This window comes from Eretmochelys imbricata, chromosome 18, assembly GCF_965152235.1.
Source record: "Eretmochelys imbricata isolate rEreImb1 chromosome 18, rEreImb1.hap1, whole genome shotgun sequence".
Classification (NCBI taxonomy): domain Eukaryota; kingdom Metazoa; phylum Chordata; order Testudines; family Cheloniidae; genus Eretmochelys; species Eretmochelys imbricata.
In genome coordinates, this window is record NC_135589.1 from 22,014,183 (window position 1) to 22,037,883 (window position 23,701).

The 23,701-nt window shown below is 48.5% G+C and overlaps 1 protein-coding gene and 1 long non-coding RNA gene across 3 annotated transcripts in view; one reads left to right on the plus strand and one right to left on the minus strand.

The window, feature by feature from the left end:
* The window catches only part of RNF207 (ring finger protein 207), a 39,019-nt gene that overhangs the window by 12,559 nt on the left and 2,759 nt on the right, over nucleotides 1–23,701 (plus strand). Inside the window, exons 4-17 of the mRNA XM_077837496.1 lie at nucleotides 3,268–3,400; nucleotides 7,692–7,836; nucleotides 8,974–9,055; nucleotides 10,011–10,086; nucleotides 10,335–10,460; nucleotides 10,911–10,957; nucleotides 12,524–12,596; nucleotides 13,487–13,555; nucleotides 14,097–14,165; nucleotides 14,701–14,822; nucleotides 20,116–20,308; nucleotides 20,983–21,168; nucleotides 22,246–22,297; nucleotides 23,287–23,404. Of these exons, the coding sequence (XP_077693622.1) occupies nucleotides 3,268–3,400; nucleotides 7,692–7,836; nucleotides 8,974–9,055; nucleotides 10,011–10,086; nucleotides 10,335–10,460; nucleotides 10,911–10,957; nucleotides 12,524–12,596; nucleotides 13,487–13,555; nucleotides 14,097–14,165; nucleotides 14,701–14,822; nucleotides 20,116–20,308; nucleotides 20,983–21,168; nucleotides 22,246–22,297; nucleotides 23,287–23,404 (1,491 nt within the window). The remainder of the gene's footprint in view (nucleotides 1–3,267; nucleotides 3,401–7,691; nucleotides 7,837–8,973; nucleotides 9,056–10,010; nucleotides 10,087–10,334; nucleotides 10,461–10,910; nucleotides 10,958–12,523; nucleotides 12,597–13,486; nucleotides 13,556–14,096; nucleotides 14,166–14,700; nucleotides 14,823–20,115; nucleotides 20,309–20,982; nucleotides 21,169–22,245; nucleotides 22,298–23,286; nucleotides 23,405–23,701) is intronic.
* Nucleotides 3,086–8,253, minus strand: LOC144277010 (uncharacterized). Of its 2 annotated transcripts, none has more exons than XR_013348377.1 (3): nucleotides 8,134–8,253; nucleotides 6,368–6,506; nucleotides 3,086–3,696 (listed from the first exon to the last, which is right to left on the minus strand). It is a non-coding gene; the product is annotated as an uncharacterized LOC144277010 (long non-coding RNA). The 2 variants fall into 2 exon arrangements; XR_013348376.1 differs by lacking the exon at nucleotides 3,086–3,696 and adding an exon at nucleotides 5,491–5,627.

Genomic DNA, 23,701 nt, shown 5'->3' on the forward strand with positions numbered 1-23,701 from the left:
TGCAGAGGTCTTGTCTTTATACAGAAGTTGCCCAGTGAAGATGAAAAGGAAGAAGAATTGTAGATGCAATGAAGCTGCCATACAGTGTGTCCCCTTCACTCAGGCAGAGTCTGAATCTTGTTGGACTGTTTTTAATGGTACCCTCTTGTGCATCAGCGGCCTGCCTTTTCCTCAAACTCCCACACAGACCCAAATTCTCATGCTTACGGCTGCAATTGCTAGACAATTGTCAGCCTGTAAAACCCCTTTAACCCATGCCCCACCTGTCACATGCTACGTCCTAGCCAGGTGCTCACAGCTCTCCATCTCCCAGCAGGCTGCAGAGCACAGGCCTCTGGAGAGAACACTGGCCTGGCCGTCAGCATCAGGCTCTCAAGACAGCAGGACTGGAGAAGTGACTCCCCTGTGGTCCACAGCCCAACAGGCAGGTTTTATTAACTACCTCTGTCAAGCAGCACAGCAGCCAAGCCCTGGCAACAAGAACTTTACCTGCATTACCGCAGCAGGAGCCCCGTCTTGGGGGCCGAGCTGCCCCAATTAAACTCAACGGAATCATGGCCAGAACCCTTTTCAGCTTCACACAGCTTGCCTGGTGCTAGGGATTTGACAGAGGCAGGGACTGAGCGATGCAGTGTTTAATTCTGCTTTACTACTCTCCGAATTCCCTCCTGATCTGTTGTAACAAGAAGTTACTAGGGCTGGGAATCAATTCAGGTGGACGTTAAAATGCCACAGCATACACACAAACCCTTTCTAAATTCTCCCTACCCAGTGTTTCCAGCCCTGTCCTTGGCCCAGCCCTCCCCACTCACACAGAGTCCAAGGGCATAAAATCATAGAATATCAGGGTTGGAAGGGACCTCAGGAGGTCATCTAGTCCAACCCCCTGCTCAAAGCAGGGCCAATCCCCAACTAAATCATCCCAGCCAGGGCTTTGTCAAGCCTGACCTTGAAAACCTTTAAGGAAGGAGATTCCACCACCTCCCTAGGTAACGCATTCCAGTACATCTGGTTGGCTAGATCGCTACCTCTCTCTCGCGCTCTCTCTGGAACATAATACATATGCACATTTCTGCTGCAGTTTTCACAGGATTCTGCATTTGGTTTAAAACTCAGTATCTCTGAGTGCTTTATGCCCAGTACTCGGAGGGCTGCAGAGCACAGCGGGCAATGCAAGATGCCACTGTATGCAGCCCCGCCCTGCAGCAGGAGAACAAACCAATTGCCTGGGAGGTAAGCTATCTGGCTGGTATTAGTACAATACATCTCTCTCCATCAAATACAGCCTTGCAGTGCCAGAATATTAATAGACAAAGACAACAGACAAGCCCCCTGCAAGACATTCCTGGGCTAATAGGTCTTTTCCATTGGTAACTTGGTGCACCCGAACGTGGCCATGTTTGATGAAGCCGGGCAATGATGAACCACTGCCAGCTGCAGTGAGACCTTTAGTCCCATGATTCGTTTGCTGGGAGATGCAGCCCAGAGCAATGAAACCCAATCCTGCACAGGTGACTGGTGGGTGAATCATCATTTCAATCCGACTCAACGCGCTCATTGTCCAGGGGAATGAGACTTCAAAGTTCCTGTCATCTCTGCAAACCTGCGTTTTGAGACACACACTCAAGAAGTGGCCGTGGCTTGGTGTCTGGTTGCGCTGTCGTCATACTGTTTGGGTCCTGGGTTTTACTGGAAGTGTCAAAGTGGCTACAGTAAAGATTTCCACGATGCTTTTAAAGGAAATGGATGAATATATGTAAGGGTGATTCCTTTCTCTAGCGTTCACGGGCAGCTGCAGTTTGCCAGGAATTGTGTACAGTCTGAGCTTAACTGTGAGTGACATTTCTCAGGGTCAGCATTGATAGTATCTTCACTGATGACCCTTCATTTTTAACTATTTTGCTAAAGCAAGTCAGTGTAGTCAATGCCAGGGGAGGTGAGCCCTGGCCCTTGCAGACGGTGCTTGAATTCTGGCACAGCTTTTCTGACCTTTCACTCAGACTAATCGTGCGTTCACCCAAATTGGAAGTATTTCACTAACATTATTTGATTACTTTTAATGCGGCACTCTTGCTTTTAAGGGTTTCAACAAAGCCTGTGTGTGTATATGTGAGGGGACTCAGGCAGTGTCCGAGAGGGATTTCATGCAGGGATTTTGGCTTTGGACAATTTCTGTCCTCTCGGAATTCTGTTTACTGTTATTTTGGGAAAGCTGTTTGGAGGGTTGTTAGGGGAGGGGCTTCCATGGTCACCTGCTTCCCATGGGTTAAAGCTCCTTTCTGAGGAAGTCACCGCATGGCTTATTTTGATGTTGTTAATATTCCCATTCTGGATTATTATTGCTCCGCGAGATTATTCAGATGTAGCACTGTTAGTCTGCTCATTTCTCTGCGCAATTAGACGCTCGCAGTAGCTAAGGGAATCTGGGCAGCAATGTCCAGTGCGAAACAAATGCTGCAAGACTTGTGAAAATGAAAGAACCATTTCAGGCAGGAGCAATTCCTTGCCGGAAGTCGATATTCTGGACACAGCCAATGGGTAGAGCCACATGCAGGCAAACTGAATTTAAAGATTCAGCGTAAACAGGAAAGTATCGAAGGGGCAATACTAGGATTTCACACCCTGGAATTCATCAAGCATGGCTATTCCAAGACTGAAATGACCCTTGCAGCATCCTGTGGAATGAATCACACAAAGTTTTGATTAGAAAGACCCTGGAACTCAGGCTGTTCATTTGCAAATGCTAATGTTAAATGGCCATTCTCAGCATGTCCCATGCTGTAAACTCCTAGAAGCCAAGCAGAAATGTGTGGCATGCTGCTAACGTGGCATGTAGAGGTTTTGACAAACCTTAAGAGTTCAGCATGCTCTTTGGGAAGAGCCAGGGCTGTAAACATGGCATAGAATTAAGATTGTTAAATGCTGTACCTTAATGAAAACATTTGCAGCAAAAAGGAAATGCTCATGGAGTATGTCGCAAGACAGAATTCAGCTCTAATGAAAACACAAAGATCTGAACTGTGTTATGGAAAACAGTGCAATTTATGTCCAGAAATTCCAGATGCACAAAGGAAAAAAAGTCTGATCCTGTGTGACTGCCCTGCAGTTTGCCTTATATCTGGGGTCATTAAGGATCGCATGGTATCTTTTCACTCCAGTCCCAGGAGAGTTATTTTCCTTTAACATTAAGTTGTTTGAACGTAGAGAAATATTTTCTTGCCATTGTCAGGGCTCATGGGCCTACCCTGTCTGTTTTATCCTCCTCAGTCATCAGTCCATAGTGAAAGGAAACAATGGGCTCCCCCCTGTCGACAGGCTCCTGAAGTTCCTGGTGGATAGCTCTGCAGACTGCGAGGAGGAAGTTCAGTGTGCAAACTGTGACCAGGAGTGCAAGAAACAGGTAAGACACAGTAGCTGGTTATGTCTCCAGCTCCATTGCTCTGCTCACACATTGCAGAAGGCAAAGGAGTACACAGCCCCTCCCCAAAGTCCTTCCAGGCTATGGCCAACACTTCCAAATTTAGGCCCCACATACATATTTAGGTGCCTATGCAAATGGTCTGTTATTCAGAACCGCTGAGTTTTTCCAGCCACATCCTTGTTGCTTGGAGGGTCCTTTTATCATCTTCCCGAGTAGACTGTGTGTGGGTCTTGAACAGTGTTGGCATCACATTCTAAAGCCAAGCTGCAACCAGCCTAGGAGTAAGTACAGCATGGCATATGGATTAGTAACTGGTTAAAAGATGGGAAACAAGAGGTAGGAATAAATAGTCAGTTTTCAGACTGAAGAGCGGTAAATAGTGGTGTCCCCCAGGGGTCTGTACTGGGACCAGTGTTGTTTGACATATTCATAAATGATCTGGAAAAAGGATAAACGGTGATGTGGCAAAATTTGCAGACAATTCAAAATTACTCAAGAAAGTTAAGTCCAAAGCTAACTGTGAAAAGTTGCAAAGGGATCTCACAAAACAGAGTTACTGGGCTACAAAGTGGCAGATAAAATTCAGTGTTGATAAATGCAAAGTAATACACAATGGAAAACATAATCCCAACTCTATATGCAAAATGATGGGGTCTAAATTAGCTGTTAGCACTCAAGGAAGAGATCTTGGAGTCATTGTGGGGAGTTCTCTGAAAACATCTGCTCAATGTGCAGCAGCAGTCAAAAAAATCGAACAGAATGTTACGAACCATTAGGGAAGGGATAGATAAGACAGAAAATACCATAATGCCACCATATAAATCTAGGGTATGCCCACACCTTGAATACTACATGCATGCTGGTTGCCTCATCTCAAAAAGTGATATATTAGAATTGGAAAAGTTACCGAGAAGGGCAACAAAAATGATGAGGGGTATGAAACATCTTCCATATGAGGAGGGATTAAAAAGACTAGGACTTCTCATCTTGGTAGTACGATGACTAAGGGACGATATGACAGAGGGCTATTAAATCATGATGGGTGTGGAGAAAGAGAACAAGGAAGTCTTAGTTACCCCTTCACATAACACAAGAACCAGTGGTCACCTGATTAAATTAATAGGTGGCAGAATTAAAACAAACACAAAGAAGTATTTCTTCACACAATGCCCAGTTAGCCTGTGGAACTTGTTACTGGGGATGTTGTGAAGGCCAAAACTACAACTGTGTCCAAAAAAAGAACTACATCAGTTCATGGAGGATACATCCATCAATGGCTATTAACCAAAGTGGTCAGGAATGCAACCCCATGCTCTGGGTGTCCTAAGTCTTTAACTGCCAGAAGCAAGGACCGGACTACAGGACATCTCATATCAGCATATAATAATTGCTCCATTCTGTTCATTCTCTCAGAAGCATCTGGCATTGGCCACTGTCAGAAGACAAGACACTGGTCTAGATGGACCATTGGTCTGACCTAGTCTGGCCGTTCTTATGTAAAGGGTTCTGTGTCATCCTGCCAATCTCCTTAGCCCTGGTGTGGATGAGAGGACTGTGCAGTTCCAATCGACCATTCAGTCCTTGGCCTCTCTGCTGAGACTGCCAACAAGGAGGCCAATTAGTGCCAATCATGGCAGTGGGATTTTGTGCGATGTGGACACCTATCTGCTCAGAACTGTGCAGACACTACCTTCTGCCTTCATACCCAGCAGCTGGCATTCCTGGCCTAGATCAGATCATAGCCGGGAGCTGCAACGGAAAGGCCTTTTCTTCTCCCAGTCCCCTGCACTAGCCAGACAAAAATATATGTCCAAAAGGATTAGGCAGAGAGAGAAAAAACACACATGCTGCCCTGTAATTTCTCGTAAGACAGCGCTACGCTTAGGGGTTATCTGTCTAAGCATGTGCTCAGTTAAGCTAAAGGGCGAAAGCAGCAGGGAGGTTCTGTTCTGTTCCCTCCATCCTTCCCTTGTTACTTTCTGTCTGCGCGGAACCAAAAAGCACGAGTCACGGATCGACCTGTTTTGCCAGGTCAGAGAAACATGGCTGTACTAAAAACACTCACCACCTCTCAGACCCGGGTTTTGACTCGCTCCCAGCTGCGGCGCCCCTAGCCGTCCGGTGAGGTTTCCCGTGTTGTGGGCCTTTAAAGTTGGGCTGCAGCCAGCGTGGCATGTGGTATTTGCTCCCTATACTTGAGACGTTTCTGCTTGTAACAAGCGACACAAAGCGCGTGTAGGTACTGCAGCAATGGGCATCTCAGAAACACACTTAATAAGGGATAAATGGCACCAGAACTCACAAGTGGCAGGTACTTAGTTATTCTGGAATGAATGGAAATACATTTCCCTGCCCGTGGCAGCTTTGTCATCTCAGTCCTCCCCTTAGAGACCAAGGCAAGTGAAAGTCAGATAACGGAAAGTGTGGCTGAGATAGCAAAGAGCTCCAAGGAGACTCCCGGTTCCCAAGGTTACTCCAAGGATAAGAAGCTATCCCACCAGCAACGCTGGTGCAGTAGGAAAAAGCCAGGGCAGCCCTACGGCCTGTCTCTTTCCCAGCCTCTCTGCAGCCCTGGGGGTGTGTCCCTCCCCACTTGTTCGCTCCTGCCCTCTTGCTGCTGCACTGAGGTCTCAAGGCTGGATTTGGGCTCTCCGGTTTCTTTCCCTGAGCATGTGCTGCAGTGTCAGACCCGTGGTGCTGACTCTGCTGCAGGACCTGGCAGCAGGCCAGCTGCCTGGGGGAGGTTACGCTCTTCCCCCAGCACAGGGACCTGTGAGGGTTGGAAAGGAACCCACCAGGTGAGGAGGTAGGGGCCTTGCTGAACCATTCCCTCCAGTTTACTCCCACCTCCCATTCCTGGACTCCAGATGGCCAGACTGAGGCCTAGGCTAGTTTATCTCAGTTGGCCTCAGGAGTGGCAGAGCTCTGCCACGTGCTTGCACTTACCTGCTGTCCCTGTGGTAACAGAGGGTTAGCAGCCATTGGATTTCAGAGCGCGGGTCACAGACTCTCCCATTTTACCTTTTCTTTAATTGCTTCTGTTCATCTCTCCCCGCCCCCGGATGCTGCCTCTCCTGCTGCACTGCTGCAAGAGATGCAAATACCTTGATGCGACAGTTTGAGGAATCCGTCTAGTTACAACTTTGGGTGTATCTACTTCAAACTACACACGCCATTGTTATTGCAAGGCTGGTCTGGGCTCTCTGCTGTCCTTTTACCTCCCTTTTAGACTGAAATTCCAAGGCAGTGATACAGGGCTAATCAAGGAGGGTCATCAAACCTTGATGATCCTCTAGTCAAATGGAAGCATTGTAGGACAAATGTTGGCTATCCCTCAGAAGAACCAATCTGCCCAGGTGATCAGGTAACTAAGCCAATGGATCACTGGGTGGGGAACTTTGATCACTGGACAAGGCTGATGGGGCGGGGGTCACCTGACAAAGAGGAGTGGAAGTTATAAAAGGCAGGGTCTCACAAGCCATTTGGGGGTGGGGGGGGGAGGCAGGGGAAGACAGCAGAACAAAGCTGGCTGCAGGAGAGGGAGAAAGATGTGATAATTCAGAGAAGCCATGTGCAGGTGGGGGTTCCTGGACAGATTCCAGGACTTCGACCAAACCCCAAAGAATGCTCATGAGTGGGGAGGAAGCTGAGGCAGAGAAGGGCATGTAGCTGTTTTATGGGTTTTACCTAGATTCTGTACAACTCTTGTGCTGTCTACAGTGAAGAGTAATTGTGTTAGAAACCTTTGCAAAGCCTGTGTGGTATGTGCTTCTCTGTCACATGTCCCTCGAGAGGTAAACAGTCAACCACATTGCCCACAAGGTGGAGCTCTGAGAAGGGGTGTGCTTATACTGCTGGGGAAAGGGGAGCCAGCGCTGGTCCGAGCGGCCAGGGGCAGCTGACCCATGAAGACCCACTTCTGTAAAGGGGTAACAGACAGGGCCTATGCCCAGGAAGTGGGCCGGAGAGGCCAAAGCCAGACAGTGTTGGATCCTACCCAGACCAATTGAGGCTTAGCACATGAGTCCAGCATGGTAGGACCCTGGTGAGGGTCCAACAGGGGAAGCCTGACCAGGGCAGTGACACTCCTCAAGTGCTAACCACAAAGCCGACACCTGTCCTGTTCGTCCTGGACCCTGCACTTGGCCATGGTACAGTTTCTGGCTCAGAGACAGATGCCCCCTCAGCTGAGAAAAGCTATTTCTAATTGCACTGATGAGAGCTCAGGTGTTCAACCCTCTTTGGGGTTTGTTCTGTGTTTCCCCATCAGGAAATGGACACCATGTATTTCTGCAACACTTGTAACCAGCCCCTCTGCAGCAAGTGCCGTGAAGAGACCCACAAAGCCAAGATGTTCTCTCGCCACGAGATTGTCTCCTTGACTAAACGCACTAAAGACATCCACAAGAAATGCTGTGAGTACATCCCTGCTCCACCTGGGCAATTACACACAGGCCAGGGTTTCCACAGGGAGCGCAGGAGGATTAACACTGGCCTATCAGGATCACTTTCCCAGCTGAATCCAGGGTCTCTCCTCTCTGAGCCGCAACCACAGACCAGAAGCTGTGTACTCCATTCCTGCCCCGTGCAGGGTGCAAAGCCCAGTAACTGGCTGTCTCCCCAGGAACGGTGTGCAGTCCAGATCTGCTCATTATTTTCCCCATCAGTTTGCATGGTGAAGGTGCAGTTAGCAAATGAAGGCAGTTACTCACCAGCTTCTTCGTGAAGCAACACTGTGCCTGGCTAACAAATAGCACATACTGTGCAGATTGCACCTTCTGTACAAAGGATTCAGGTGTAAACACAGATGCCAGCCAGCGTCCCCAGGAACAGCTACCTGCAAGGTGTGCATAGAAGGAAAGTTTCAGAGTAGCAGCTGTGTTAGTCTGTATCCGCAAAAAGAACAGGAGGAATTGTGGCACCTTAGAGACTAACCAATTTATTTGAGCATGAGCTTTCGTGAGCTACAGCTCACTTCATCGGGTGCATTGTTCTGCCATGCACACGCAAGTTGGACAAGTACAGTCAGTATCTTCTCCACCTTCAGGACAGGAGAGGCTACAGACTGCAGGTTCCTTCAAACCATTATGAAAACAAAGATGCCAAAGGAAAGATGCATCCGATGAAGTGAGCTGACGAAAGCTTATGCTCAAATAAATTTGTTAGTCTCTAAGGTGCCACAAGTCCTCCTCTTCTTATATAAGGAAAGTGTTTATTAAAAGGGCTATGCCCTCGAGCAGTAACCTGCATGTAGCCTTCTCCAGTTGGTCCCACCAGCCAGAACTACGGGCTGCTCAGCCGGAAAGCCTACAAGTCAAAGTGGTGTTGTCTGAACAGAGCAGGCAGCAAGACTGGAGCTGGGAGGCATCATTTACGGTCAGATGGCAGAGCTGTCAGAAGTGAGAGCTCCTCAGAAACCTGGTAGGAAGTGACACCTCCAGCCTCAGAGGGGTGGACCCAGCTCACCTATTGCATATCCTCTTCCCTAAGGACCGAGCTGTGCTCTCTTTAGGGAGCTTGTTTAACTCTGGGATGCATTTGTTTGTTCCCAGCTCTTCATGAGGAACCTTACATCATGTTTTCAACAGAGAAAAAATCCATGCTCTGCATTAACTGTTTCCGGGACATGCAGGTGTAAGTAGCAGAGTTGCTGGCTCCCCGCCCCTCACCCAGCCCTTTGCAGACGGAGCAGCCTTACCCTGCACTCACCTTTTGTGATTCTAGCTTTTCAAACTCCTCCCTAAGCCCTGGACATTATGTTCCATGGAGGCTGCAGAAAAACTGCATGAGAGAGGAGCTATGATGGCAGCATTTAGGTGCTGCAGCGAGGACACGATGGCTAAGCCTGACAGAGAATGGATACAGTACCTTGTCTGCAGAGGTGACTATCAGACATGGCTGCTGCCATCATGGTGCCAGCCCCAGAGTGGACAGGGCCTTAAGGAGCTGGAGCTTGGGATGCCCAGGAAAGGGAGAACATAAATGGAAAGTGTCACTGACACATTTAATAGGAGTGGCCTGAGAGAGAAACTACTTCCCAACTTGAGCAGCGAGCCCCACTAGTTGGAGTTAGAGCTAGTCTAAAACAACAGCGTTTGCTGGACCTAGGGGAAGTTTTTCTGAAGTGGGGGGTGGGAGGGGAGAGGGCAAAGAGTCCAGGAAGTAGCAGCAGCATTACATAAGCAGGCTGAAACCAGCCTCAACTGGTCTAAAAAGTGATGGGAAGGGGAGCCGAGAGCAACATTCAGAGTAACAAGAGTTCCTGGCAGGGAGACGGGGAAGTCAGAGCAGAGAGACATTCTACTTTGGGGTCAACAGTCAGTAATCAGCATATGATCTGAGCGCCCTGGACTGTGCGTGTGTCTATCAGACAGCTGATAGATGGGCGGGAGGGGGCCACATTCATTGCTCCCACGCTGCTGCAACAGACCCAGGTTCAAGTATCTTGCTGCCCCAGTCCACAGGGGAGCAGAGGGTCATTGTTAACTGCCGTACATCAATAGCCCTGGCTGGTCAGACTAAAGGAGATGAGGAAGGGTGGTTTGCAGGTTATGGCTGATCCTAATTCCCAGGTCTCTGCCTCTTTCAGAGAAAGCCGAGCCCACTGCATTGACATTGAGACTGCGTACATGCAAGGCTGCGAGAAGCTCGACCAGGCTGTGATGGTGGGTAGCATTTGAGAGATGCGTTCTGAATTTTAGTCTGTTGATGTTTATCATCAAAGTTACTGTGGCGAGGGAACGGCACTGGGATGGCTGCTCCTGCTCTCATCAGCATTGGAATAAATCGTGCTTCAGTAAAATGTCATTGCCTTGGGGAGTGGACCATGCCCAGGCCCATGACACATGTCCTGGACGCATCAGTCTTGCTTGCAACTGACTCTCCAGCTGTCCCCTGCTGCCTTTCCTCCTAGGCTGTGAAAGAGCTCCAGACGTCCACGCGAGAGGCCATTGTCCTCCTCAAAGCCATGATTGAGGAGGTGCGCAACAGTGCAGATGAGGAGAAGACGTCCATCAACTCACTCTTCAGTAGCATGCAGGTACGGAGGGGCTTGGCACAGCCACCGACTGGACCTTCTCTGTGGGGCTGCCCAGAGAGCAATGGGGTTAATTGCAGCACACTGCTTTGGGGTGTTACTGCGGTAACAGTGCACCCACATAAGGGGAAATCAAAGGCCTCAGATCTTCGCCAAATCAGAGCAAAGGAATGATCCAACTGCCCGGATTCTCCTCTTGCTCACACTGGTGTAGCTATTGGCATCAGTGGATTGACAGTGGGATAAGTCAGAGGAGAATCAGCTTCTCCCCATCTATTTTCCCCATGCAGAAGAGCATTTTGATCTACCTCATTTCACGGCTGAGTGGACATGGGGGAAAGCTCAGCAAAGCCTTTGGAATCAAGAGCAGCGAGGTTCTTTGCTCGCCGTGTCGGGAGTTGTAAACTGCAGCCTCTAGCTATGGGAATGTTTGATCATTTCTACCTTTTGCAGGAGAAACTAGCAGAAAGGAAAAAGATGCTTCTGAAAGCCGTTCAGAGGTAAGGCCAACCCAGACTCAGTGGGTTAACACATTCACAATTTATTACTGTTGGGATGGGATACGTAACAGACTAAAGAGATGGCCATGTTTTAAAGGGGAGCTATAAAAGGCTTCTGCAAAAACCCCAATATCCCAATTCAGTAACAGAATCCACATGCAGAGGGCAGAGCAACAGATACATTTGCATTTAACAGAAAGAGTCAACTCCTCCTTCACACACCTGCCAAGACTAGCATTTGAGCCTGTCCCTGGAAAAGCTGATGCCTTGATTCCGATCAGCGAGAGTAGAGTGGAGGATCCTCTGGGTTGCTGCTCTGCTTTCAGGAAGAGGCTGGAACCTGAACTGGCACGTGTGTGAAGAAGAGTGGACACGTTTGCAAAAGTCCACACCCTACCCTGCCCCTTTCCGTTCAGTGGCAAGAACGTCTATTGCACTGAATGGAGGCAGGATCAAGGCCACTGTGATCATCTTCAGTAAGTTGCTGTTGAGAGTGTTTTTGTTCTCCTCCCAGACAAAGAGCCAGCTGTCAGCATTTGTGTCTGCCTTACTGATTTTTCTCTCTCTCTCTCACACACACTCCCCCCCCCCGCCATTTTACTGGACGCTTTAAATGGCAGATCTTACCTATAGCTGACAGAGGAAGGCGCCCTCTAGTGTCAACGTTTTTATTACTGACTACGAGCATAAAAGTTGCGGGAGCTAATATTAGTGAGCACCTCTCATCCCACCTGCACAGCCCTGCCCCCGCCCTTCCATGTAGGCCCACTGTCCTGGATGCGGGTTGGACATCAGCTGCCCTGCGAGCAGGGCAGCAGCTCCACAAGACAGTGACGTGGTGACTCCTGCACCTGGTTTATAGTTCGGCAGTGGACAATTACAGGCTTTACTCCTTCCCCCCCTTCTTTTTCGTAAATATTTTTTCAAAGTTACAAAGATTTCAGCAGCTCCATTTTGTGTGCTGAGCCTCAGCAAAGGCAGCTCCCCCAGCAGAGGGGACAGCGACGCACTAGCTCCACCGGAAGCAGGTGCACATGAGTTGATTGGGACGTCGCTCTTACCTCCAGCTGCAATAACTTGGATCCCAGTTTGAACCTGGAAAAAATATTTGCCTGGAACACAAATGTCCTTATGACTGTGAAACATTTTAATATTAATAAAAATGAGTAACACCAAGTTTCAGGGCACTCACCTCTTAGTCAGCGTCTGAACGTTAAACAACATGGCAAGTGCAGTGTATTAGCCAGCACCAGCTTACTGCAGGGGTTTTCCCGTCTTCTAATCCACAGCCCAGGTTATAGAATAACGATCCCAAGCTTGGTGAAGTGTAATTACCTAGTGACCTGCTCCAGATAGGTCAAGGGTATTTCCCAGTAATATACTATCAGCTTCCCTTCCTACACAGCCACTATGTGAGGTGTGAAATGTACGATGTACCAGATTTATTTTTTTTGCAGTAATAATAATTAATAATAATGTATAAATTACTCCAGTCCTACCAGTTAAACTCTGGTCAGTCTGGTCTCTAAGCTGAAGTGAAATGGTTTTTTCCCCTGTAACTTCCAGCCAGTATGAAGAGAAGGAAAAGGCATTTAAGGAGCAACTCTCCCACCTGGCCTCCCTGCTGCCCACCCTGCAGGTAAGCACATGCAGAGTCTCAGCACACACCAGGCTATGCTCCTCCTGCAACATATGCACCATCTCAGGCGACCCTTTCAAGACTCAATTATCCTGTCCTCTCGCTCCCAGCTACGCTCATGGCTGAATTACAGACGAGTTAGGTCAATACAAAGGATTCTCTGGCCTTTTGAAATAGTGCAGCAACTCCATGATAGTCCCCAGGAAAAGAAAACTGCCATCTAATCGAAGAGTTGGTTACGTGGCCTTGGAATTGCAACCATGTTTGCCTGCTGTTCTGCAGTAGGTCTCAAGTAGTGCTAGACCAGAATTGTTAGAAACCTTCATGTAGCTCCATGCTGGGAGGTTGGTGAACATGGTGGGTGTTTGCCAATCTGTTGGCAAGGCCATATGTTCACAGACCACTTCACTCCTGGAAACTGTTTTCCCAGAAAACAAACAGTGACACTGGAGCAGGGAAACTGAGCCAAAACCAGAGTGGTGCTGAGCAGCTGTAGCTCCCATTGGGCCCAGTTAGGTTCCTGTGAGTTCCGAGGAGCAGGATCCGACCCATTCACGTCAATGAATGGCAGGTGTTCAGTATCTCCCGGGATCTGTCCCTCTGAGTGGTGGATTCTGTGCAGCGTCATTCCCAGAGGAAGGGTGGCTCTGTTGCACATAGGGCTTTTGTTTTGTGTCCTCAGGCAGTGCGGATTTTCCATCTGGCCCTGCCAGGCTCCTCACTGTCTCTGCGGCAGTGATATTTGCTGGGTTAGCACTTACTGCTTATACCTGGAATGGGAACTTCCCCATGAGTGAGAACAGCCCATTTCTAGGTGCCCACGCCCTCCAGACCTGGGGGTTGCTGCAGCAGATGCGATTAATAGCACTGTTGCTTGTCATTATGTCTAGGTCCATCTGGTCACCTGTTCTGCTTTTTTGAGCTCTGCGAACAAAGCCGAATTCCTGGATTTGGGATACGTAAGTACATTGCGAGACTGGAACGCACACTAGCAGCTGGCTTCCAGGTAGATCCAGACCCGTGTGTCTCACCAGGAAGCAAGGGATGGGTGAGCTGAGTAAAGAAAGTACCCAGCCTTTTGCCCCAAATTCACTGACCAACCTGAGGTGGGAAAACTCTTGGCTCACTGGTTCATACTTTGGGGGTTATTTTCGCACTCTCTGCACTCAGCGGAGCGAGGAAGCAGAAATAAAGCGAGGTCAGGAGCCATCACGTGTCTATACCAGGCTTCCAGGCCAGAGAGACTCAGAAGTGCAGACGCATGCACCTGTCACTGCACCAAGGCCCTGGAAACATTTACTTGCCCCTCTTTTGTGGAGCTGAGCAAAAAGCCCTTCACCATCCACCTTGTAGCTTCACAAGCGCTCTCGGGTGCGCACAGGAAGATGTGGCCTCCCATCACGTCTGAAAGCTTGGCCAGTATTGGGAGGCGCGTGCAGGACTGTGGCAAAAAGGCATGGAGCTGAAAGCTGTAACATAAAATACTCTGCTTAATTTCAGCAACTGATGGAGAGGCTCCAGAAAATAGTCAAACTTCCACATCGGTTGAGACCTACGCAGACGAGCAAGGTAAACCCTTTCCTCCCAACTCACAGGCTCCATTGTCTCTTGAGTCCCATGTTCTGGAATTGAATACAACCCTCTCATGGCGGTTTTGGGGCTCTGTCCTGAACCTGCCTCCAATTCACCTCCAAATGTCTAAGAGGCTGGAGTTACTGCTGCTACTTCCCCAGCTTCACGCTGCCTCAAGTCCACAGCGCTTTCAGCATGCCCATCGTTTACACAAGCAGCCTGGCAGCAAAATCGCTGCCCAAGGGATAAGCCAAGATAGCACGTTAGACTGGAAGGTTATTTCCTGTTCCCAAAGCATGTTTCATTCTTCCTTGCAAGGAAAAACACCTCCCCCAGCAAGCAAAGGGTAGAATGGGCTGGTTCTCAGACAGAACATAGTGTCCTATACTGACGAGTTCAGGGGCTGTCTCTGTCTTGAGCCCACTGCATTTTATAGTATCTGAGCAAGAGACTATTCGCTGAAGGAACAGAATCTAGCTGGGTATGCCTGCCTACCAGATGTTCTAATCGGTCTCCTTTTGGCCTCCTGCAGATAAACACCGAATACAGGACGGAGTTTGCCCATTGCTTGGAGCCACTGCTGCTGCTGAATCCACGCCGGTCTGTGGTGGTGAGCGGAGGTGGCATTGGACCAGGGATCAGCAATGGAAACATGTAAGATGCTCCATTTCTCAGCTACATCCTCAGGGAGGGAGAGGGAAATGACAGTCTCCAGGAGCCTCTTATATTTACAATAAGATTTGGAGGATAAATACTAATTTAGGATTTGTATGCTGGAAAGAAAGTAGCAATTCTAACCTGTGGCTCACACAAAATGCAGATAAGCCAGAAAAGGTGCCCAGGTGGCTGTGTAGCACAGCACTGGTGGTGAATCCTGGCCAGAAGAGCGTGGTCAATGTCCATGGGATGCTAACGCTGAGCTTCTACTCTGCCATCTCTCAGGAGTGAATCCTGGCCATGTGTGTCATATCTAATTTCACCTATGCATCTGAGCACCTTACTAAAACAGAGCCAGCAGAATCCAGCACCACTTTCTCAGTGATGGGCAAAGCACTGAGGTCTGGAGAAGCATCACTACGCACTGGTACTTTGGGGCTGGAAATCTCACAGGAGCATGTCAGAGCAGGGATGGAGGCAGAAAGTGAGTTCTCTTCAAACATTTCAGGGGGGTTTCTTTCAATTACATCTAATTTGAGGTTATCCCTACAAATTAAAGGAGATCCACCTTCACGCAGGACTGTCAAACTGCAATTTACCAGAGAAACAACAACATGAAGTTGTATTTTCAAAGGACTGAGCAGTCCTGTACGCATCTGAACATGTACTTAGAGGCATGATCTGTTATAAACATAGTCTAGATTAAACGGTGGAAGAAACTGGAATGTCAGGTATTGGAGGCTTAGTTTGTTGGGCTATTTGGGATAGACTTTTAAACACTGAGCCATCCCGTGTCATTCTTCCAGCTGCCTTCTTGATTTCAGGATGACAGGAGTAGTCTGATCAGAAATATAGACACTGCTGTGCAGCATGGAGTAAGTGCACCCTCGCTGCTTCCCCAGCTGGCCGGCTCCAGCAGGCAGTAAGGCTAGTGGTGCCATCCGGTGAAGTTCTTCCAAAATCACTTAGACTTTCTGGGGATGGGCACTAAAGGTGCCTTGTAACAGTTGTCTTTTGAAGAGGTTGGTATGGGATGTATTTGTACATGGGGTAAATCTCTCTCACACCAAGTCACCAGTCCTTCCACGTTCAGGGAGAAGTCACAGACTCCCTGACCAGGATCAGTGATCAGACTCACAGGGAGCAGCCTCCGTCCACAGTAGCTTCATGAGTTGGTTTGGAAAATTTGGTTTGTTAAATTTTGAAAAATCCCCCCCCGAAAGACTACCCATGCACAGAACGATTGGATAATCAATACGTGATCCTGGAAGAGGCAAACAGCCTACAGTGTAACAAGCCATCACGGTATATCAAATACAAAGCTGAGAGAGGGCAGCATGCCAAGCACATTTGAGACTGTTGTGACTGTGGAATTACCATTCAAACACACCAGTTCTATTCCTACATTGGCATTAAGGAACCAGCACATCTTAGAGGTTAGTGCTCCTGAAAGGAACAGCCTCACAGCAAGCCTTTGAAGCAAGTGTATTGTGAGCAAGCACCGTGCAAATTTCCCACGCCTGGCTCTGCCAGAGTACCTCACTCCTGACCTGCAGCACCCCTTGTTATTCCTGCCACAAGCGGCTGTTTATTTTAATTTAAAACCCACCCCAGTGCATTGGTCTGAAATGCTCTGATGCTTCCTTGTAGCGTCACCTTTCCAGTGAGCTGCCCTTGACTTTGTCATGATGAGAGGTGTCCTAGGGACAATGCATAACAGCTGTGCTGATTAATGTCAGGAATAGGCACAGTGACTTGAATTGGCAATTCCTGGAAACCTGGTTTGGAGCACAAGGGGAGCTGCATGTCTGTGTTTTGCAGGAGATCCAGTCTGGCCGGATATGATAGACTCATAAAGCTGGGTTCATCCTTACTGCAAAGCAAGGGGTGAGGGCTAAAGCAGGTCAACAGACAAGTGATTAGTTTAACAGCAGCTTTCATGAAAAACTGCCAGAAATTCCTCCACATACACACCACCTTCTCCTTGCAAACACTGGCGAGTGACATAAGACAGACAGCATTTATCCCTTCACGACCAATGCCATCTTTAGCGTATGGGTAAATCCCACAACATTAAAATTGCAAAAGTCTGGGAGGAAAGCAATACGTGTTCCCAAGAATTTCCTCCATTAAAATAATCACTGACAAAGTAGGAGCCTTCCCTGTTCTAATCTATACAAACCGTGAGCCCAGCACTGTTGATTTCAGACCGTAACTGGTGCCTGTCATGGGGTGCAACAAATCATTTGGAATAACTGAAAGGATTTTCATTGTAACTAGTGGCTATTGGAGGATGAGGTGACAGAGGCTGATGTGTATAGTTATCCGGCATGATAATATCGATCCCCTCTTATCCAAAGCTCTCGCGGTTCCTTAATCACTTCTTGGAACCCCGCTGTCCCCATTTCACAGCTGCAGAAGTGAGGCACAGAGAGGGGAAGTGACCCAAAGGTCACGCAGAGTACATTGCCAAGCCAGCTTTAGAGGCCAGGCCTCCTGGCTCCATTGCTGGGCTCCAACTGCAAGAGCACTCTGCCTCCCAGCTACCGAAATATCCTGCCTACCTGGAGGTCTCCTCACCGTACAAATATTCATGTGGGAGGCCCCGTACGGCCCTCGTACAGTGTTGCCATTGCCACTCGCACACACACAGCAAGGGCCACACCTTGAGAAACCAGCAATGCTCCTTGTTTGGTTCCTGGTGGCTCAGCGACTGCGGACGCCCCTGCAGTTATTGACAAGGTGCCATTAATGTCTCTCGGGGAGTCACTTCTCACAGCATCAGCCTCTCTGGAGGGACTCTTTACTGTCTCTGTCTAGAGTTAGCTTGAGCACAGACAAACCCCTTCCCTTTGCACCAGTCACTGCATGCAGTGTGGTTAACGGGGCCACCAGGCTGCGATGCAAAAAGGCTGTGGCTGCGGCCACCAACTTCCTCCAGCCTGCCCGTGCTGCACCCTGGCCACCCGTGAAATGCAGGAGACCCCCCGGACCACCCTCCCAGCACGGTGAAGATGAAGAGCCCCAGGCTGTTCTCCGTGATCTTGACAGCGACTCGCTCGCTCACCTGGTTGATCAGCTGCTCTGGGGCTGTCCCGGGAGCAAGCTTTCAGGTCCTCTCTCTGCCCTCTGCTCAGTGCCAACACCAGCCCACGTAGCGCCCCAAACAAACCGCCTGCCTTTCGGCCGGGCTCACCTGAGTCATTGGTTTCAGCTGAGGCCCCCCAGAGCAGCCTGTTGGTCTGCCACTATTTTTATCAGAATTTCAAAGAACTCTCCAGGGCACAGTTCCCTTGCACTGGATATATTTAGGCCAATTGATGTCACAGGCAGCCTAGGCCCCTCCACTCTGCTCCAGCTGCTCGCCCTGCAAACAGGACAGAGTTTCTTATTGTGAAATGGGGATCACTGCTTGTTTCCAAGTGGATTTTACAGTTCAGGGAAACTAATCATTGCGCCGGGGACTTCAGAGCACCCTTCCCTTGTAACAAGGTACATTTCAGCTACATATAATGGGCTGCCTTTCACAAGGCTTGGATTCTGAGGGGAAGCGGAGAGCTGGATGATAGGAATCCAGCAAGAACTGCAGAGTGGGTGTCCGGCTGCGTCGTCTGATCAGTGAGCATTGATTCTAGCATGAGACTTGATTCATTACATAATGCATGGAACGGTGGTAGCAGCTACTGCGTGCAGGACTGTGCAGGAAGAGTCTGAATGCAAAACCTTCCTTTATAGGAAGTGCTTCCCATTTAAGAGTTTGATTATCATTAGATAACAGACGAAATGCTAAATCGTGCTGTGAGTATATTTTCTGATGCTTGTCCAAATATTGCTTCTTTACTAGAATGGTTGGCAATTTTCAGCTTCAAATTTACAGCTCAGTGAATTCACCTACTCCCAGGGATACTTTGCAGAAACTTGTGTTCCTGTCTCCTTGGATCTGGCTTTCGGAGCCTATTCGCAACTCCCTAGAAGAGCTGTTTCTTTTGGCCATCAAAAGAGGCCAATAAATGCACTGTGTGCAGGCAGCAAGACGTTTTCAGTGCAATTAATACAGGGATTCTGTACCAAGACTCTTCTAGGGGGCCAAGAATCAGGGTTTTGTGACTCTGACATTCTTGCCAATAGGTCGGATGACAAAAACAGACACAGGTGGCATTTGATACAACACAAGAGAATCCATACCTAAAGAGGTGTTTCTGATGGTCATTCTGGGTTGAGATTGGTTCTTGTGGGTGTTTCTGCCACTTTGTATTCAGCCTCATAGATACCTCTGGGGTCTAGAACTATTCTTCAGTTACTGGCTTTCTGACGACAACACCTTCATATGTAAAGTTACAGACTGATTCAGAAGAAATCAAATAGAAATGATGCTTAGAACAATTTCACTGTAGCACGGGAACAGGAACTCTGAGTACTACAGGATCGTGCTCACCCTACTGTACTGGGGTTTCCTTGCAGGGACCATCATTACATGGTAATAGACCCTCCAGGCAGTTTCCATGATTGTAAATCTCCATCAGATGAACAGGGACTAGAACAAGAACGTATTAGATGAAGCGTTAGCCAGGTAAAGTGTCCACTCTGCCCAGTGCTGTAACTGCATGATAGGGACAGGATCTAGGCCTGGGTCTTTTTAAATAAAACACATTGTACCAGGATTGGCACTGGGGATGTTACCTCATTAGAGGTGGTGATTTTGCTGCTTTCCTGTCATAACCGCTGACACAGAATGTGATCTGTCCCCCACAGACAGAGGCAGTAGCCATGGGCAATGAGCTTCCTTGGAGACATTGTCAGAAATGAAACTTGAAATCAGATATTCTAGCCCACATGATCTGCCTTTTATAAATACAGTTAATGCGAGAGTAAAATAGAGCTGATGGGCAGGAATTCTTCCACCTTTGGCCTCCTCTTTAACTGCTGCTATATCTTTCCCAGCAAAGGGCAGCTGTGATCTTAGAATCTTCTAATTGCCTGGTGGAAAGAGTGACACTGTCAGATAGAACGAAGACCTGCTAGCCTTGTCCTGTACTAAAGAAAGCTCTCTCAAAGGAGAGGAGCTGGTTTCTCTTTGGCAGACTAACTAAAATATGTCCAAAGAGGCTATTTCCTGGCTTGCACTACAGACTGGACACAAAAGTCAGACAGGTCCGAGGATGCTTGTTTCAACTATGATCAGATGGAGGCACTTTCTAGTTTGCTTCTGCTGAATGGCAATTTCAGAGACAGCAGTTGATTTGATGGCACTGCTTATCTACGTTCTAAAAACTCCTGCTCTCTGCTTAAGGCTCTCGGGTGGTCAGTGCTCCAAGACGCTGATCGTGACAGGCGGTCCCCCTCCCTGCGATAAGATGTCCATCACAGGCTCCATAGTTCGAAAGCCAACCATGCATCGTTACATCAGCACCAAGGTCCTGCTGGCCGAAGGAGGGGAGACGCCCTTCACTGAGCACTGTCGCAACTATGAGAACATGTACAGGGTAAGTACACGGAAGAGGGCAGGTATAGTACACAGCCTGGTTTCACCACTGACCAGGGGACTGCTATCCCTGGCCAAGGGGTTTCCCTTACCTGACAGGATCAGTGCCCAGAGGCAGAAGAAAACTGGCGTAATTCCTGTAATGATGCAGGGCAGGCCTGAACCAGGGAGAAGAAGTTGAAGCTAGACAAATTCAGACTGGAAATAAGGCATAATTTTTTTTTCAACAGAGTAATTAGCCATTGAAACAATTTACCAAGGGTCGTGGTGGATTCTCCATCACTGATCATTTTTAAATCAAGATTGGATGTTTTACTAAAAGCTCTGCTCTAGGAATTACGTTGGGGAAGTTCCATGACCCATGTTATACAGGATTACAGAGCTCACTTCTGGCCTTGGAATCTGTGAAATCCATTGGCTTAGAAGAGTTCGTCTGTACCATATATAACGGCCAGCCTTCTGTCCCTTCAGCAGTGACCCAGTCACAAAGACTCATCTATGTGCCTATGGTAAAATAGTGTTTCCACAGGAGAAAACAGTAGTAGCAAGGAAATCAAAAGATACTGGATTTTCCATGTACTTTCCCGTTCTTTAACCAAACCCATTGCCATCTGTCTCCTCGGGATGAAAGGGAAACGCCACAGCAACTCACCCCCTTTCATATTTCTAATGCAGACCCTGCAAACGGAGATTCAGAACCTGAAGGATCAAGTACAGGAGCTGCATCGTGACCTCACAAAGCATCACTCCCTCATCAAGACAGAGATCATGAGTGAGATCCTACAGAAGTCCCTCCAGATGGACGTGCAGATTGCCTCGGAGTATTCATCTGTGGAAATGAGGCGGAGCACGTTTGAAGAGGTACGTTTCCTGCAGCTGGATGAGTCATGCCAATGCCAAGCCCAGGGAGAGAACATGGAGCATCTCGGAGTAGGAAGGACACGTAATGGGCAGGCAACAGGGGTTGTTCTAGCATAGTTGGCTCCTTGCAGAGCATTTGCACATTTCTACTCTCTTTCTTTAAATGAGCAGAAAATAGCAATGGACAGTTGGGCACAGCAGGGTTTTTTCCTGTCGATGGAAGGTAGAAGGAAGATGACAGACAAGGTGGAGTGAAATGAGATTATACTGGAATCATTAGGCTCAGTACAGTGCTAGAGATCTTCGTTAGCTGCCAAGATTTTTCTAGTTCTGCCAGACAAAGACATCTGTTTTGTGCTCAAGACCCGAGGCTATATGATGTGCTGAGAGCAATATTGTGTTCTGAGGCAAGTGAGGCTGGTTACATTTGGAGCCTGATCCCTGTGTACCCAGCCAGCAGGTAGGTTTGGATCTTGAGTAAGGGTGTGGTCTGTAGGAAATCGCACTCATCAGTACTGGATGCAGACTCTGCCCTAGGAGACTTGCCCCTGGAAATGGTTTGATGGAAAGTCACCAGCCTTATTCTTGTTTTGCAAAGGCTTCACTCAGGCTATGCTACACTACAGCTTAAGTCGACATAAGTTACGTCGCTCAGGGGTGTGAATTAGCCATCCCCGCATGACATAACTTATGCCAAATTAAGCACTGGTGTGGACAGCACTATGTTGCTGGAGTGCTTTTCCCACCGCTCGTGGGGGCTGGAGTAATTAAGCTGACAGGAGAGCGCTCCCCCATCAGCTTAGAGCGGCTACACTAGGGAACTTACAGTGGTGCAGCTGCACCAGTGCGGCTAGCGTAGCCATAGCCTGAGTTACTAGAACAATTAAAAGGGCCAGGCTCTTGGTCTGCACTGAAGGGGCTGCTGTTGCTGCGGTATTTGCAAGTTGTTAGCTGCAAAGTGGATTGCTCTGCCAGCCTGGAATGATGGCAGAGAAACAGGCTCAGCAAATGTCCCTTGGAAAGGGTACTTCAGCCCTGTACTGCAATGCGCTGTCCAGCTCACTATTTTTGTTTCAGATTTGGGAGGAAACATATCAGAGGGTGGCAAATGAACAGGAAATTTATGAAGGTATTTGTGACAGTTCTGTCCACTAACCCACTGATTCCGTGTGGGGAGACGTTCTTCCCCAATTCACCGTCTCTGTTTAACATGCATTTGCTAAGTGGTCATAGGGGTTACCGTGCTAACTTAGTCTGTGTGTGGGGTCAGGACACATTCTAGTTTAAAGGGGAAGTTTCAAACGTAAGAAAGAGCTGCTAAATTGCTCCTCTGCTGCTCTCCGTTCCAAGGGCTTCTAGTACTGGAATGCCACACAAAGCACAGCAAGGCCTTGCCCCACTCAGAGGAATCAGCCTCGCTTCCCACACATGCGGATCCCTCGACCTCTCTTCCCCAATCCTGCTGTCCTCCATCTGCTACACCTCTCATTCATTCTATGCCGACGGGCGAGGCAAGAATGGTCCAGCCCAGCAAAACCCCCTCCTCTAGCCATCCAGAGCAGACTCTGTTAGAGAAGGTAAATCAGGATGGGTAACTGTCAAGCAAATCCTCACCCAGTAGCTCAGAGAGTTGCTAACACAGTTTCAAACCAGACTGTGGACAGGGCCCAGGAAGCAGCAAGAGAACAGGAAACAAAAACTAGAAAAACCCACAGAATTCAAAAAATAAAATGTCAGCCTAGAGAAAGAGAAACTGAAAAGCAGAGTCTGGAGGGAAGTCTGGATATTCAGAGATTGAAGTATCTAACCAGCATAGCAGCTTTGCAAATCTCTCCCATAGATGGCTGGTTAACTGCAGCATGAAGAGATGGCAGCCTCTGGTGCTTCAGTTGGTTGTGGTTTACAGCATCTCTCCTGGGCTTAGCAGAAAGTTTACAAGCATGTAACAAGGCCCCGCAGAGACGTAAGAGGTCAGAGGACATACTAGATGACTTCATAAAAACTCTTAGGACATCCATGAAAACACCCTCTGAAAGCTAAGAGTCAGGACCAAAGCCCCAATTTCTGGAAGACGGTGAATTGCTGGGTCCTGTTACAATGTGTTCCCTTTCCGTGCAGCACAGTTACATGACCTGTTGCAGCTGAAACAGGAAAACAGCTACCTGACAACCATCACCAAACAGATTGCCCCCTATGTCCGCTCCATAGCTAAGGTGAAGGAACGGCTGGAGCCCAGGTAAGACAGCACAGAGCCATTTCCCCAAGAAGAGGGGCTTTGGGGTCTTTGAGGTGGATTCATGTGTCTCAGTCCAGTCCCCAGTAGACTTAGCCACATTTCAAAAACACAGCCAGTGCTCTTGCTGGCACTCAGCAGGGACACCATGGCGACCTAGCTGTCAGACGTGTGAGCCCATTTCTTCAGAGATGAGGCACAGTGGCATGGCAGCACAGGGAAGCTTGTACTGCCCGAGCTGATACTGTATCTGTTCTGTGGACAGAAACTTGCAGTTCTCGTGCTGCTCATGTCCTGTTA